The following is a 17,766-nucleotide window of genomic DNA, read 5'->3' as shown; positions in this document are numbered from 1 at the left end:
AAGATAAGAATTACCACATATTTTAAAAATAACTTTAAAAGTTTGTTTATGATATTTTAACTTCTGCCATGAGTCCAAATCATGGAATCACAGAATCACAGTACAAAAGAGGCCCTTCGAGTCTGCACCAATACATGAGAAACACCTGACTTACCTACGTAATCCCATTTACCAGCACTTGGCCCATAGCCTTGAATGTTATGATGTGCCAAGTGCTCATCCAGCTACTTTTTAAAGGATGTAAGGCAACCCGCCTCCACCACCCTCCCAGGCAGCGCATTCCAGACCGTCACCACCCTCTAGGTAAAAAAGTTTTTCCTCACATCCCCCCCAAACCTCCTGTCCCTCATCTTGAACTTATGTCCCCTCATGATTGACCCTTCAACTAAGGGGAAAAGCTTCTCCCTATCCACTCTGTCCATGCCCCTCAATCTTGTACACCTCGATCAGGTTGCCGCTCAGTCTTCTCTGCTCCAACAAAAACAACCCAAGTCTATCCAACCTCTCTTCATAACTTAAATGTTTCAACCCGGGCAACATCCTGGTGAATCTCCTCTGCAATCACATCCTTCCTATAATGTGGTGACCAGAATTGCACACAGTATTCCAGCTGTGGCCTCACCAAGGTTCTATACAACTCCAACATGACCTCCCTACTTTGTAATCTATGCCTTGATTGATAAAGGCAAGTGTCCCATATACCTTTTTCACCACCCCACTAACATGCCCCTCTGCCTTCAGAGATCTATGGACACACACGCCAAGCTCTCTTTGTTCCTCAACTTCCTAGTGCCATGCCATTCATTGAATACTTCCTTGTCAAATTACTCCTTTCAAAGTGTATCATCTCACACCTTTCAGGGTTAAATTCCATCTGCCACTTAACCGCCCATTTGACCATCTCGTCTATATCTTCCTGTAGCCCAAGACACTCAACCTCACTGTTAACCACCCGGCCAATCTTTGTTATTCACAAACATACTAATCCTACCCCCCACATAGTCATCTATGTTGTTTATATAAATGACAAATAGGGGACCCAGCACAGGTCTTTGTGGTATGCCACTGGACACTGCCTTCCAGTCACCAAAGCATCCTTCTGTCATCACTCTGTCTCCTACAACTAAGCCAATTTTGAACCTAATTTATCAAATTACCCTATATCCCATGTGCATTTGCCTTCTTTATAAGTCTCCCATGTGAGACCTTGTCAAAGGCTTTGCTAGAATCCATATAGACAACATCAACTACACCACCCTCATCTACACACCTGGTCACCTCCTCAAAAAATTCAAATTTGTTAGGCATGACCTCCCCCTGACAAAGCCATGTTGACTATCCCTGGTCAAACCTTGCCTCTCCAAGTGGAGATAGATTCACTCCTTCAGAATTTTCTCCAATAGCTTCCCTACCACTGATGTGAGACTCACTGGCTGTAGTTCCCTGGCTTATCTCTACAACCCTTCTTAAATAGCAGAACCACATTAGCTGTTCTCCAGTCCTCTGCCAACACCTCCAATACCTTGTCACTCCCTATATTTGCTCAAGAACCTTGCAGTCTCTATCCCCAAGTTCAATACCTTCATCCTCATTCGCTTGGGTGAGGACAGATGTGAAGTATTCGTTCAACACTCTACTGATGTCCTCTGGCTCCACCCATAGCGTGCCCCCTTGGACCCTAATGGGCCCTACTCTTTCCCTGGTTATCCTCTTGCTATTGATATACTTAAAGAATATCTTGGGATTTTCTCTATTTTTACCAGCCAGAGCTCTCATATTCCCTCTTTGCTCTCCTAATTGCTTTCTTAAGCTCCACCCTGCACTTTCTGTACTCCACTAATGCCTCCGCTGATTTGCTCCCCTTGTACCTGTTAAAAGCCTCTTTTCCTTTTCATCGTAACCTGAATACCTCTGATCATCCATGGTTCTCTGGGTTTGTTACTCCTTCCTATCACCGTAGAGGGAATATGTTGAGCCTGTACCCTCCCCATTTCCTTTTTGAATGCCCCCCCCCCCCCCCCCCCCCCCCCCCCCCCCCCCACTCTGGCACTGCTCCTCTGTAGATTACCCCACAAGTAGCTGTTCCCAGTCTACCTTGGCCAGATCCTGCTTTATTTTACTAACATCCGCTCTCCCCAATCCAAAACATTTTTTTGCAACTTGTCTATTTCTTTGTCCATAACAAGACGCCGATGCTGCCAGGTGTGCTGAGTTTTTCCAGGTATTTCTGCTTTTTTTGGATTTCCAGCATCCGCAGTTTTTTGTTTTTACATTGTACCATGTTGTGGTCGCTATCACTAAAATGCTTCCCCACCACCACCTCAGCCACCTGCCCGGCTTCATTCCCCAGAATTAGGTCCAGCACTGCACCCTCCCTTATTGGACCCTCTACATATTGACCTAAAAAGTTTTCCTGTGCACATTTCAAGAAATCCACTCCATCTAAACCCTTAACACTATGTCTATCCCAATTAATGTTGGGAAAGTTGGAATCACCTATTGTTTTTACACACCTCCACAAATTGTGCACATATTTGCTCCTCACTTTCCCACTGACTATCTGGGGGCCTATAATAAACATCTAACAATGTGGCTGCCCCTTTTTTATTCCTAAACTCTACCCACAAAGCTTCATTCGATGCCCCCTCCAAGATATCATCTCTCCTTACTGCAGTAACTGATTCCTTAACTAATAATACAATGCTCCCTCCTCTTTTACCTCTCCACTGAAGATTCTATGTCCCGGAATGTTGAGCTGAGAATCCTGCCCCTCCCTCAACCACATCTCAGTGATGGCTACTATATCACAATTCCACATGTCAATCCTCACCCTTAACTCATCCATTTTACTTGTAATATTCCTGGCCTTGCTCTACTCCCATGAAATGTAATGCAGCTGTACTCCCTCTGACTTGATTGTTTTACTGTATTATGATGTGTCCCTATTTTGCTAACATTCTGTGTCCCCTCCCCCCTGCTGAATTAGTTTAAACCCGTCCCAGCAGCACTGGCAAACCCACCCACAAGGATGTTAATCCTGCTCTGGTTCAGATGTAGATTGTCCCGCTTGTACAGGTCCCACTTTCCCCAGAAACAGACCGTGATCTAAGAATCTAAAACCCTCCCTCTTGCACCAACTCTTAAGCCATGTATTCATCTGCGCTATTCTCCTATTTCTGAACTCGCTAGCATATGGGGATGCTTTGGGTATACAACTGACGTTCAACTTTAAGAAATTCCCTATCCTCCCACCTCCACGCACCTGATAAAATTCTACCCACTTTTTTTTAAATTTAGGATGGCATTAAACACTGAATCATTAAAAATTGTGATTCATTGCAGGAAGGTCTTGAAATCTAATTTGCAGTTGACTGCCTAGAAATTTTGTGACAGTTTCAGATTAGTTTCCTTTCCTCTCCTGAGCAGGATGGTAACTATGTTAAAAAATAAAGAATACCCATCAAATTTGTGATCAAAGTTCCTAATTCTTCCCTGACTTACTGGGGCTGTAAACTAGGACCAGGATATTAAATATTGCATGAGGTTTTCTGTAGTTGTTGGGAATAATTAGTCAGAATTCAAAATATATTCTTCAAAATGGAAATCAATTTACGTGGCATTATTCATCTACTTTAGTTAACTATGTTGTACTTATAAAATAGGAATATGACAAAGGTGGAATTAGTAAAGTGGTGATTGATACTATTTGCACAGTTCAAGAAAGGGACTTTTTGTAAATTAAATTATCCCAAGACGTTTCCAACAAGACAACCGGAATTTTGCTTGTCTTTCCCTTTTTGAAATTGCTCCCACAGAGGCATAACCATTATCTTGACCTTGGCAGAGTGCAGGAAGAATTCAGTGGAGAAAGTATTGGAGGGAAAATGAATGGTTGTGGAAGTCAGATGTCTTAGAAATGTGTCACAGAGCAGTAGGAATCCACACAGAGCTCCCTCTTTGTTTTTATTGGCTTCTATTTTCAAAATGCAAAATAAGAATTATGGAATCACTATGGTAGCAATATTTTTACTCAGAAAAATTGGTAATTGCTAGTGAATTGCAGTACATTTGCATACATATGGTAAATGTAATCTAATTGACTAATGAAATTAAATTGTTTTTTTTTCAGAAAATAACATTTTATACGAGTACATGAGTAATTTGACACATTACGGGTGTAAGTTAATGCCCACCCCCCCCCCACCCCCCCCCCCCCCAGCCCTGGTGGCGACTTTTGTGGCCGGGGAGCATTTAATCAGGTGGGAGGGTGGTGGGTAAGGACCCCACCATTGTTCCACCATTGCCCTGAATAAGTCCCTGGCAGGAATGCGAATAGATAGCCTTCCCGCCCTCACTGCCAATTGAGGCCCTTAAGCGCAAAATTAATACTCATTTAAGGGCCTCATGCTGCCACCGCTAGTAGTCACTCAGTGACTGGAGGGATCTTGCCATGCGGGAAGCCCAAAAAGCAAGCTGTGTTTGCTAGCAAGCAGCTGGGTGGGGGAGTGTTTGTGGAGTGGCTTATTGTCAGACTTGTGCTTGATTGAGGGACCAGGCATTGGGAAGGTGGAGGGTGTGGGGAGTGCTTTGAAAGCCACCTCTTTCCCTTGCAGCTGACCCTCCTCCCCCTCTTCCATGACCTCTACCCCATAACGCCTCTCCTATCATCAAACCCCTGTGCCTGAGTCCATGGCATTTTGAGGCTTTGGGCGGGTGTAGTACCGGCAGCAACCACTTCCTCTGCAGGCGGTGCTGCACAGCAATGAAGAGCTGCAAGCTCTGATTCCAACCCACGTGATCCTTGATCCTGGGGAAGGCCTTCTGGTTAAGAGCTTGATTTGACACTTTACATGGCAGGCCTTCTCAAAAAGCGGCAATGTGGGGCTCTTGCCAGCTGTCCAGCCAGTGGGCGAGACCCCGTCGCCTTCTTTAGATACCGCGCAACATGTGGTAAGCGTAACATGCTTGGGAGGAGCAGGTGACTTTTGACCTGTGATTCCCAAAGCTCTCCACCGCTGGGGATTTTCTTGCATTGTGGACAGGTTCTGTTGTAGACTAATTGCTAGAGATTAAACATTGTGTTTAGTCAACAACTCTATTATCATTGGCCATGTGACTGCCAGGATCATAGAAGACAAACCAAATGGAACCTGGCCGTTTTTTCATCCAGCAATGCCTATGTTTCTAATATTTTTGTGCTAATGTTTGAATTCACAAATGGTTAAATAAGTGGAAGCTAAATCAACCAAAACCTTCCATTTCTAATCAATTTTCTTTTCTCTGTTCTTTTATAGACAGTAATTTTATCCTTGCAAATGCACAGGTGGCAAAGGGATTCCCTATAGTTTACTGCTCAGATGGCTTCTGTGAACTCACTGGGTTTGCCCGCACTGAAGTCATGCAGAAGAGCTGTAGCTGTAAGTTTTTATATGGTGCTGAGACAAATGAACAGATAACACTTCAAATCGAGAAAGGTTTGGATGAAAAGACAGAATTCAAAGGAGATATCATGTTTTACAGGAAGAACGGTGAGTAATCTGATTCTTATTTTTTTTAAATCATAAAACCTGTACTGTACTAAAAATCCATGATGACTCTTTCTGTTACTGTTGAGAAAAATTGGAAACAAATAAAGCATAGTGCTAACAATGCAGTTTTCTCTCAAGCTACATTCCTCTCACTTACCTGCATCAACCAAGTGAAATGTCCTGCTGATTGTGCATTTCCTGTTCTGCAGAATTACAAGGAATACAAAGAAGTATTATTATAAATTTGTAAATTTAAACAGTTCTTGTAATATATTGGCCTGCTTATAATTGCTGCTTAAGTTAGATCCACTCATATCCACTGCTTGACTTATTTTAGGTTCCATTGTGCTAATATATGCAGTGCAACACTCCACTGTATATCGAAAGGCACATTGTGCAAATAAATCACTCCTGTCATGACATTCGTAAGTAATTTGTGATTTGGGCATTTTATTTTGCATAAACCAAGTTGCAGGATTTCAAAGTTGTATTTTAAATAGAATTATGAATAGAGCACATCTCAGTGAGTTATGTTAAAGGTCTGGGCACCAAACTTCTGAGCCATGAGGGCAGGAAGTCTGATTTTTTTTTTACCACAGTGGGAGCAGGCATTTAGAGGCCTAGTTATCCTGGGATCCTGTGGTTTTGAAACATGCTTCTTTTTGTAGATTGTGAATGTGAATCATCAGTTTTCCAAAGTTATCAAATTGTTGTGAATCTAAGACATTATTACACTTGCAGTCTCACAGCTGTCCATCATTTCCCCGCTGAATTATCGCCATCTGTTTTTCTACTGGTAATCAGTTAGGAGAGGGGACCAGGGATGGTATTTTTCTACTTTGATATTTACTTTGCCTGAGGAGGTCTTGTGGCACACTGAGTAGCATCCCTATGTTTGAGCCAGAAGCTCTGAGTTCAAGCCCCACTCCAGGACTTGAGGGCCATGGAAGTTGTGTTCATAACTTGGCCAAACTGGTTGGTTATCAACATGCAAATCCTTCCAATAGGCCTTTGATGGCAGTAAGAGTGGGAGAGTCTCCTGGTCAGCTAGAATTTGCAGAAGGCAATGGCAAACCACTGCAGTACCTTGCCAAGCATAACCATGGGCCAACGCATGGAAGTCCATGTAAGCCAGTGTCCTTGAAGGGCATGGTACCTGAAGAGAGAGAGATTTACTTCACAGTATTTTATGAAAATATTTCCGATACCAGCTTGTTTAATAGATTAGGAAGTATCGCTTTCTTCAAATTCTCTAATTCTTCAGAGTTCACATTCAAATGTGGAATTAGACCATCTCAGTTTAGGATATTAGAAGTGTGAACATATTCAAGTGATGCACATGTTACCTCTTGTAGGCAAATGTCAAGGACTAAAATAAAAATTAATAACTGGTGAATGAATTTAAGTGCCACCATGGAGGAAAAAAGAAAGGCAGGAATTTTCCACCACCGTTGGTGTCAGGCGTCGTGGCAGGCATGAGTGGACAACATGGCAAGAAGGCCAAAAATTGGTTTTATGCCATCATAAAAGCAGTGTGGAATTGTCTGCTCCACCCATCAATGGTGGACCATCTTTCCCACCATCCAATGTCGAGAACCTAATTCCAACGCATTTGCATCTAATCATCTTGCCTGCTCACCGGAATCATCCCCCCTGTCCAATTTACTGCCCATGTCAGTGGGAAAACACGCTGGTCCAGAACACACCTGGACAAGTGTGACGTACAGCCGTCAGGAGTTACCATTAGGGCCTTGCTCACATTGCGGATATCTGAGGAGTAGAGGATGCTGGAGCCCGACAGCAACCAGATCCTGGAGGAACACGTGCATCACATGCTTGCTGGAGTCTCATGGACATGGCTCTGCCACAAAGCAGCTCACAGAAGATGGGAGGTCTCCATTGGTGTCTGGGGTCTGCTTTGGAACATCACAGTCTTGGCAATGGGCTGCTACAGATGATGGCAAGGGGTAGGGGGAGAGGAAGGTTCGGCTGTGAGTGGGGGAAGAAGGTGTACCAGTTGAGGGGTGCTGGTGAGATTGGGGGGGTCAATGAAGGTGTTGAGGGGGTGAGGTGAGGATGGGGGGAAAAAATTTGTCAGGGGGTTGTGATGTTAGGAGGGTGGAATAAAGGTGTTGAGGAGCTGAGGTTGGGAGGGGGAAAGGTAGTATGGGGGGAGGAGGGTGTAGCGGGGGAGAGTGCGGCATGAGGAAGTAGGTGTAAGGGAGAAAAATTTTGGAAGGGAATAGGATTCCAAAAGGAAGAAGGATTCGGAACAAGGAAGGAGTCTGGGGAAGGAAGGAGTTTGGAGGTGGGAAGGTATTTGGGAGGAGGAGGGAGTAAGGATGGAGGAGGGAGTAGGAGTGGAGTAGGGAGTAAGAGGGGGGTATGTCCAGTGAATGTGCAAGGGACGGGTCTGTGGAGTCAATCAATGACTGCCTCCTGTTGGGCATGGTAGGAGGAAATGGTGAGTATGAGAGGGGGCAGAGTGAGCCGGGAGGATGACGGTCGACGGAAGCGATAGAAGGGATGCCAAGGGTGGTTGGAGGGGACTCAGACGCAGACACGGACCCTGGGGTGGGAAGGAGGTGATTGGGGAGGTCAATGGATGGGGAGTGGGATTCTCAGGAAGGTAAGGAATGTGCATGTTCACCTGGACATTCTGGAAAGAAAAGGGTTCTGGTTGGTATGTGTTGGTGGGGGGGGGTGGGGTGGAAGTTGATGTCAGGGAGTGTCAACAGTGATGGAGGCAAGGACATGGGTGACTGGGGGAGGAGAAAGGACAGGGAGCTGAGAAGAAACTTAATGACACCATGGCTGTTAAAATTGAAAGTGGGCGGAGCCTCATGTTGGACGGGCACAGGTGCTGCCTGGGAGTGTGATCAGTGGGTGGGTGGAGATGCAGGTCAACTCAAAGGGACAACTAAAAGCAAACCCCAGCAGACAGCATTGCAAATGCTCAGGACAGTGAAATGAGTGTGATGGAGGAAGGCTCCCCATCTGTGGGAGATTGATTGCATGAGGCTCTGAAAGGCCCCGCCACAGACACTTCTCCCTCCAGAATCACTTGTGGTCCAGCTGCTGAACTGCTAGTGGTGGGGGATGTAGTGGGAAGACTCGCAAAACCTATAAATGAAGCTGAAAGACACCTTTACACATTATTCAGTGAAAGTGAATATATTTTCAGATTGTAAAGTGACAAAATGTATTCACCTCTGCAACCATGATCAGAATTTCTTAATTTTTGAATGTCTTAGACTTCTAGGTGTTGCCCTGACAACCGTAGCAGGATTGGACACACCTGTGCAATGTTTGGCCATGTTGCCCCTGATGACTTTGGCATGAGTCCTCTAGAAAGCCAAGGCCTTGGCTTGCATTGGCTGTCCTCCTGTAGACCAGCTGCTCCCTCTGCAAGAGAGGACAAGGTTGAGGGGATCACAAGGAAAGAGGACTCGGAGGGAGAGGACAGCCTCTGAGATTCCTGAGTGGATGACCCAGGGGTGTCCAGCTGTCACTCCTCCTCCCTTCAGGTGCCCAAGGGCCCTGGCTTGACTCCTTGAGGGGAAGAAGCATCTGGGGGGATGTTGAGGTGCCCCATTACCCTCTGGCATTGCCACCACAGGAACTCATCCATGACTACCGCGATGGAGTACAGGTCCTCACACATCTCCACATTCTGCTAGGACAGGGTTTCCATGGCATCCATCATCCTTCCCATGGAGACCTCCGTATGTGTACATGTGGGCACCACTTCATCAGAGAGCAGGCAGACACACTTCTCTGACTCACGTACCGCTCTGTTGAGGGCTTCCAACAGCTCTGTGTGATGTTCTCCCGCGTTCTGCTGACTCGCAATGATGAGTTGGAAGGCCAAATCCAGAGGCTCGTCATCTGACTACAGACCTCACAGATGCCTCATTCCCAACAGTCCTCTGAGTGCTGGGGAGCTTGGCTGAGCCCACTTCCTCCTGCTGCAGTGATCACCAGATTGTGAACCTGAATCTAATCTGGTTCTAGGTCCCACTGAGGTGTGTGTTTCTGTGCTGGTGCAGGGTGTGGGTATACACTATGACAGGTCTTCCAGCTCTTGTTTCCAGCTCTTCAATGGAGGAGGTGCCCTCTTGGCTGGAGGTGAGGTCCTGGATTGAGCTGAGGGACTGGCTGTCTGAGAGTGTCAGTCGCTTGGCAGAGCTCCCTGTGAACCAAAGTAGAGATAATTAGTGCATGGCAGCAGTGATAAGCAGGAGAGAGAGCACTCACAGTTGTGTTGAGAGAGGGATGATGGGATGCAGGATTCTCATGTAGGTGTTCACCACTGACCTCACCGTCACCACAGGCACGGTCCACGTCCTCACCAATCAGCGCGATGGCACACTCTTCAAAGTGAGTGAGGGGCCTAATGTGGGCCACTCCACCCCTGGCCTGGGACCTCTCCCTGCTGATGTGAGCAGGCTTCTCCTGCATGAAAACAGATGGAGACAGTGTGAGCAGGATGCAGGGCACTGTGTGGTATGCTTGTGTAGTGAGCGGAGCCATGGACAGGATGAGGACTCGAGCTCCAGAGGATATGAGCCTGATGGAGATATAAGGGCGTGCTTGAGAGTTAGTGATGTTGCTCCTTGAGAGGTGAGATCCCTGTCGATGTGCGATGGGTTTATGAGTGTGTGAGTTAAGAATGATGAGGTGGTTGACTTTACATGGTTGAACGGATGAGATCATTCATCCTCTTCCTGCACTGAATGGCTGATCTCTATTCTGACTGCTACTGACACCGCCCCCCGGGCTGGATTGTTGACACTGGTGGACCTCCCGCGGCCAGAGCGGGGCCAAAGGACACTGTGGCAGTTTTCCACTGCATCCAGCAGGCGCCCTGGAGAGGCATCAGTAAATTTAGGAGCTGCCATCTTCTTTGCTTGGGGCCATCTGTCAATTGGAGAACTCACCAAAGACATGAAATAAGCATGCGCTCTGGTGTGCTTCAAATACGGTGCCTGGAGTGTGGAAGTGCTGAGGTCACGACATGGTGGGCAAACCCAAGCCCACCCGCTAACGAGCCCCGTGATGCATAAGTAATGAGGTGAGACGTGCCAGGAATGGGATGATACAGCGCAAAAAGGCGCCTTTGCAGCTGGCGGGTTAAACGTCCTTTTTCCCAGCTGCTACTGCACTCAGTGCAAATCTGGGACGATTCCACCCAAAGATAATTAGCTGGGGTCCTACTCCTGAAGTGCTTACATGTGGAAATGAAAGGATTAGATTATGCAGTGATATCCACCTGATTGAATTGCTACTATGCCTACTGTCAAGACTCATGTATGAAGACTGGCCACTTTGGGTGAGGTAGAGGAAAGATTGTCAAATATAAAGCAGCTTGCAAGCAAAGAGGTAATATTAAAAAAGAATGCACCACGCTTCATCCATTGTGGCTTTATTATCTAAATACATTTGTGGAATTATAATCCTTTATTTGCAAACCAGAGAAAGTACATGTTAAAGAATCTGAAATTATTAAGATATTGTTTATCTCTGAACTGGTGCCTCTGATCCCCAGTACTGAAGGGATAATTTAATGATGTATAGCTCTCCATGGAGATGCACTTACTTATCTCTCATCTGCTTTAGTATGGAACATCTCTTCCGCATTCAGTAAGTATATTTCAACTCCAGCTGTCTAGCTCCACACACAAATCCAACATCGAGGGCCGATGATTCAGTGGTGGGTGCTTGATGTGCTGAAGTACAACACGATAGGAATTTTAGCAGTGGGCGATAGTGTAAAGTGGGCAATATCAATTTGACTGATTATAATACACTCCGCCCAAATTTTTTATTCATTTATGGGATGTGGGTTAGGCCAGTATATATTGCCCATCCCTAATTACACTTGAGAGGGTGGTGGTAAACTGCCTTCTGGATCCGCTGCAGTCCATGTGGTGTAGGTACACCCACAGTGCTGTTAGGGAGGGAGTTCCAGGATTTTGACCCAGCGACAGTGAAGGAACGGTGATATATTTCCAAGTCAGGATGGTGAGTTACTTGGAGGTGAAACTCCAGGTGGTGGTGCTCCCATATCCCTGCGCCTTTTTGCGCTGTATCATCCCATTCCCGGCACATCTCGCCTCATTAATTATGCGTTCACGGGGCTCGTTAGCGGGTGGGCTTGTGTTTGCCCACCATGTCGTGACCTCAGCACTTCCACACTCCAGGCACTATATTTGAAGCACACCAGAGCACATGCTTATTTCATGTCTTCTGTTGAGTCCTCCAAATGACAGATGGCCCCAAGCAAAGAAGATGGCTGGGGGGAGTGAATGTTTGTGGAAGAGATGTCAATCAAGCAACTGCTTTTGCTTGGATGGTGTTGAGCTTCTGGAGTGTTGTGGGAACAGCACTCATCCAGGCAAGTGGAGAGTATTCCATTACATTCCTGACTTGTGCCTTGTAGATGGTGGACAGGCATTGGGTAGTCAGGAGGTGAGTTACTTGCAGTAGGATTCCTAGCTTCTGACCTGCTCTTGTAGCCACAGTATTTATATGGCTAGTCCAGTTCAATTTCTGGTCAATAGTAACCCCCAGAACGTTGATAGTGGGGGATTTAGCGATGGTATTACATTGAATTTCAAGGGGCGATGGTTAGATTCTCTCTTGTTGGAGATGGTCATTGTCTGACACTTGTGTCACACGAATGTTACTTGCCACTTGTCAGCGTAAGCCTAGATATTGTCCAGGTCTTGCTGCATTTGGATATGGACTGCTTCAGTATCCGAGGAGTCATGAATGGTGTTGAACATTGTGTAATCATCAGCGAACATCCCCACCTCTGGTATTATGGTGAAAGAAGGTAATTGATGAAGCAGCTGAAGATGTTTGGGCCTAAGACACTCCCCTGAGGAACTCCTTCAGTAATGTCCTGGAGCTGAGATGATTGTCTTCCAACAACCACAACTATCTTCCTTCCTCTAGGTATGACTCCAACCAGTTGGGAGGTTTCCCCATTCCCATTGACTCCAGTTTTGCTAGAGCTCCTTGATGCCATACTCAAATGCTGCCTTGATGTCACCTCACCTCTGGAGTTCAGCTCTTTTGTCCATGTTTGAACTAATGAGGTCAGAAGCTGAGTGATCCTGGCAGAATCCAAACTGAACATCAGTGAGCAGGTTATTGCTAAGCAAGCGCCACTTGATAGCACCGTTGATGACACTTTCCATTACTTTACTGATGATTGAGCAAGGAGTGATGGGGCAGTAATTGGCCAGGTTGGATTTGTCCTGCTTTCAGTATACAGGGCATACCTGGGCAATTTTCTACATAGCTGGGTAGATGCTAGTGTTTTAGCTGTACTGGAACAGCTTGGCTAGGGGCATGGCAACTTATGGAGCTCAAGTCTTTAGCTCTATTGCTGGAATCCCTATGCAGTTTAACAGCCTGTGCTAACCCTGCACTCGAATTGTGCACAAGGCTCTCTGATGCCCCCCACAGATATGTAAGTTCTGATAATGTAACAGGAATGCCTGGGCAGCAGTTCAGCTGCTGAACGTCACTGAATTATTTCAGTGAACTGCCATGCATTATTATATCTGATCAGTTCATTTTAGTTGAAGAAAATACAGCACCTAGTGAGGCACTGTGATGGTATCATTGGAGCAAGACTATTATTAGCCCCAGAAACTACTTGGAAATGGAGCACTTGATTGTTAGTCAGATATATAGGCCTAAATATGCTCAATTGCCAACTCTGATGCACAGAGTCTAGTCAGAAAATCAGATCACTGCTAATAAAATTTCCCCCCAGCACTCAGGCTATGGGCTCAATTTTTAGGCCCTGCTGACGTTAGGATTGGAGTTGGGTGGGCTGACACTAAAAATAGCGCCACCTGCATGCCAGTTCCTTGGCTCCATCGCGCGCCCCCGGGCCATTTTTGCGAAGGCAGGATGGTGATGGTGGGTTGGAGGGGGGATGCGGCTGGGCCCGCACATACTGGGTAGTCAACACAGCTTAGTATGGGCTATTTAACGCTGACTAAAGGTGACTGAGTGGATGTTTCCGTCAGCCCCCAGCCCCTACAGGCAGTGGCAGCCACATTAGCTGCCTGGCGGTGGCCTCTTGGTGGTAGGCCAGGGAACTGGCACTCCCGGTTGGACTGTAGGCCCTCCCTGTCTGCATGTGTGCTCCAGCCGAAAGCTCCATTTTGAAATGCCCCCTCCTTTACTCAGCTGCCATCACAGCCTGCTGCTCCTTTTAAGCTGGAAGGTAGTTCATTGTTCCTCCAGCTTTAAGAGTCCACCCACCATCCTTAGTTGGACAGGGAACCTGCCCTCAAGCCATTAATTAACCGCCCCAGGAAATATGGCACACAGAGCTGGTGGCCACTGCTGGGACTATAGTCATGCAGTCCCAGCAGACCAAGGAACCTGGGCTGACAGTTAATTCTGGGGTCTTGCCAGAGCTGAGTTGGCAGGTCTCGGCAAGTTGGACGGGGGGGTGGGGTGCCTGATTCCAGAGACAAGGAGGGGATGGTTAAAGGGCGGGGTGACCTTGGTGGGGTGCCTCCGATGGGCCTAGCGGGTCCACAAAAGAGGTTTCCCTCCCTTGTTCAACCAACAGATGCAACTAAAGATACCATTAATTCGCCACTTAAGACCTCAATAGGTACAAGCATGGGCAGGAGCGCAATGCTTCCCAGTCTCCAACCTAATTGAGACTGGAGGGGGGGCACAGTATCTGCTGGATTTTGTGCCCCCTGCCACCTGCCATCATACCTGCCAACAGGGGAGTGTTTAATCCAACCCACAGTGTGGGCTTCTGATTCCGATTTCAGCCAGACAGCAGAGTTCAGAAACCCACAGGGAAAATCCTACCCTGTGTCTTATAGCCACAGTTCCCATCTAGAAACACAAGCCTTGCCATTTTAAACAGCACACAAATTTATCTTGCTATCCAACAGATACTGTCTGTGGTAGCTTTCAACTGAAAGCGCAGACCTCAAATACCCACTCTTAAACTGAACAAAAGCAACCAGCAGCCAAACAAGTCAACTTAATCGGCAGAATTTTGCCTTCGGCAAACAGGGGGCGGAGACCACTTGCCGAAGCACAAAATGACGTGGGATGACATCGGATAGACCCCCTGACATCATCCCGGCCCATTTAAATATTCAGGAAGGCGGGCCTGCAGCAAAATCAGCTGTGCACCCGCCGACCTGTCAATGGCCAATTGAGGCCATTGACAGGATCAATTAAACAATTAAAGGACCTGCCCGTTCAACCCTAAGGTTGGTGGGTAGGCCAGGAGCCCCGGTGGACAAAAGAAAAAACATGAGACCTCATCCACCAGCAGGATGAGGTTTCATGCAGGGTTTAAAAAGTTTAATGAACTTATTATGTAAATTATGAAAATGTCCCATCTCATGTGACATTAACACAAAAGGGGGACATGTTAGGGAATTTTTTTTTTGTATTTTTCATAGTTTTAAAAGTGTAAGCGATCTCCCTGAGGCAGCACTTAGCCTCAGGGAGATGTGCGCTCTTTTGTGCGCATGTGGGGAAGAGCCCACTCTCACTTTTGGGGGAATCTCCCCCCACCCTCACAGGAAGCGCATAGCGCTTCCCACTGGGTGTCATGCTGGGCGGGCCTTAATGGCCCGCCCTCGTAAAATGGAGGTGGGGCCCACTTCTCCGGCAGGGATTGGCTTCCCACCCGCCGGAGTTTGGGTCAGGCCCGCCTGCCCAACAGGCAGAAAATTCTGCCCAATGTTCACATTATACATTTCTTTGATATTAAGAGGATAACATTCATTGTCCCCTCACTACCACCCCCCGCACCTCTCCGCCTCCCACGTGCATGCTACTTAATACATCCTGGTCACATTTTTGAAGAAAGCAGTTTGTGCAGCAACAAAACTTGGTGCAGCCACTGTAAGGCATGGGTCAGCAAGCTGGGAGCAGCACCAAAAGCAATTTATTGCCTAGTATGTGGAATTACAAGCAGAATAATTTCCTATCACAACACCTCCACACCATCAAAGGTGATCTCTCCATTCTATTTCAAATCTAGTGGAACACCACAGCACTTTATACTATCGCACACCTCCCTCCAAAAGGCCAGAGTGGTTATTACCAATCAGTGAGTACATTGCAATTATATGACTCTCTTGACAGTTTGAAGCTGAGCTGGCAATGTGATGACAGAAATGCTTACTAAGCTATTTCTTTGACTGTTATGGATGAAATCTTCTAACTTGCAACATTTTTGCTGCATCAGTTTTAATCTGTTAAAGTAAACAGGACATGGTGAAAATCTGTATTTTCCTTTTATTGAATTTCTTTTTAAGAATAACCAAGCCACAGTCCCTAGTGGTTCAGCAGTTGTTTCCAGTTGATGTGTTCAACATTACATGGAAAAGGTCATGTTTCAGAAAGAAATATCTCTTGATTTGGCTAGAACATACATCTTTCCAAATTACCATACTGCACTATCTAGTGGGTGACTGAATAAGAAGCTTTGTTTTAATAATTAACCATCTTTTTTATAGACCACGAATATTGATTCTTGTTTTATTTGTCTCCCAAGCTGGAGTGGGAGTTTTGAAAATGGAAAAGAAGGACATATCTGTCATTCATATTATTCACCCTTTATTCACATTGGAGTCATTTTCACTGGTATTAAAAATAAAGTTTTCGAGAAGAAATTTACAGTGCAGGTACAACAGTAAATGAGTAATGTTTTTCACCATTAAGCTGATTTGGATTTTTTTTTGCTGTTCTTTTGCCTCCTCTTTGTTTCTCCATTTTCCTTCCTTCCCTTTATCTGAAGCCCTCTCGGTTCTATTCTTCTTATTGTTGCATACTTGCATTTCCTTCTTTATATACTAGTGATCCATTGGGATAGAAATTAATTTACATTGTATCCAATTTTAGGGTGTAAAATACATGCAAATAATATTAATTTAACACTGGATTGGTTTGTACCCATGGCTTGCTAAATCTGTGGGTCCCATTTTTGGCATTCCGGGTACCTGCTTAAAAGAGGTGTTGGCACCCTGAATATGTTAACGCAGGGCAGTAGTGTCTGTTAAATGGTCCCTTCACAAATTTATACACCGCCATTGCCTTGCTCAGGGTTCCTCAGCATTCCCTGTGGCCACCGACTAAAGGTACATTTATTTCCTTTGTAAAAAAACTTTGTGTGGAGCCAGGATTGAAAAGTATTTTCCCTTCAGCCTAAGCAAAATGTTCCCCTTTCTGTTGCCTGTTCCAACCTCCTCCAAGAATTTACCTGAGGTTGGTGTCCTGAAATTTAATGCTTCAGAAGGCAGAGCACCAGACCTCAACAGTTCACCCTTAATATTTAGATAAGCCCTAAAGCCCAATTTTCAGGCTGGCCATGGGTTTCGCTGTTATTGGATTCTGGATCTGAAAACAGACCCAGAATAATTTCTACCCAACTGATCACCCAGAATTGGCAGAAGGATTATGGCTTAAACTGACAGGTGCATAGAAGAATTGGAGTATCTGGGTGGTGTTGGTCGGAGGATGGGTGAGCTGGTATCCTTACTTTGTTAAAGGAAGATGCATGTGCAATATACAAACCAGTAAAGCCCATGAGAACAAAATCACCACAGTTCCTAAAGGCATACATTGGATGATTTAATATGGGATCAGTACATTATAAAATCCTACGGCTATTTTAATCTGTTAAGCTATAAGCCAATGAAAAAGAAACTGCTGACTATTTGAAAGCCAAGTATCAGAAGATAAAGGAGCCAGGATTCACTTGTCTAACCTTTCACATTATATTAATACTCAGAGGAACATAGGGTATACAGGACCAAAAAAGATATTTCAGCTAACTGGTCAGTCCCAGCATTCGAAGACAGCTCACTACCGATATCCCTCCCTTGATTTTTTTCACTAAATACATGTCCAATGTCTCTTAAAATGATCAGTCTTGAATGCCGCCCTGAACATGTAGATATGAAATTACACAATGGAGTTGATTTTCAGTCCCCTACCAACCAGGAGCCAGGTTTGTAAACAAATCAAAATGGCTGTACATTAATTATAACCCCATGCTTCCTTAGACTCAGGGATGGTGCCAGAGACTGGCAAATTGCAAATGTTACATCCTTGTTCGAAAAAGGATGTAAAGAAAAATGCAGCAACTACAGGCCAGTCAGTTTAACCTCGGTAGTGAGGAAACTTCTGGAAATGATAATTTGGGACAAATTTGGGTCACTTGGAC

The 17,766-nt window shown here is 45.7% G+C and overlaps 1 protein-coding gene across 1 annotated transcript in view; it reads left to right on the top strand.

The window, feature by feature from the left end:
- The window catches only part of kcnh8 (potassium voltage-gated channel, subfamily H (eag-related), member 8), a 409,192-nt gene that overhangs the window by 92,016 nt on the left and 299,410 nt on the right, over window positions 1-17,766 (top strand). Inside the window, exon 2 of the mRNA XM_041183962.1 lies at window positions 5,295-5,528. Within this exon, the coding sequence (XP_041039896.1) occupies window positions 5,295-5,528 (234 nt within the window). The remainder of the gene's footprint in view (window positions 1-5,294; window positions 5,529-17,766) is intronic.

The sequence above is a fragment of the Carcharodon carcharias genome, chromosome 3, assembly GCF_017639515.1.
Source record: "Carcharodon carcharias isolate sCarCar2 chromosome 3, sCarCar2.pri, whole genome shotgun sequence".
NCBI classification, from domain to species: Eukaryota; Metazoa; Chordata; class Chondrichthyes; order Lamniformes; family Lamnidae; genus Carcharodon; species Carcharodon carcharias.
Note: the sequence above shows the minus strand (reverse complement) of the source record. Positions and strands in the feature narration are given on the sequence as shown.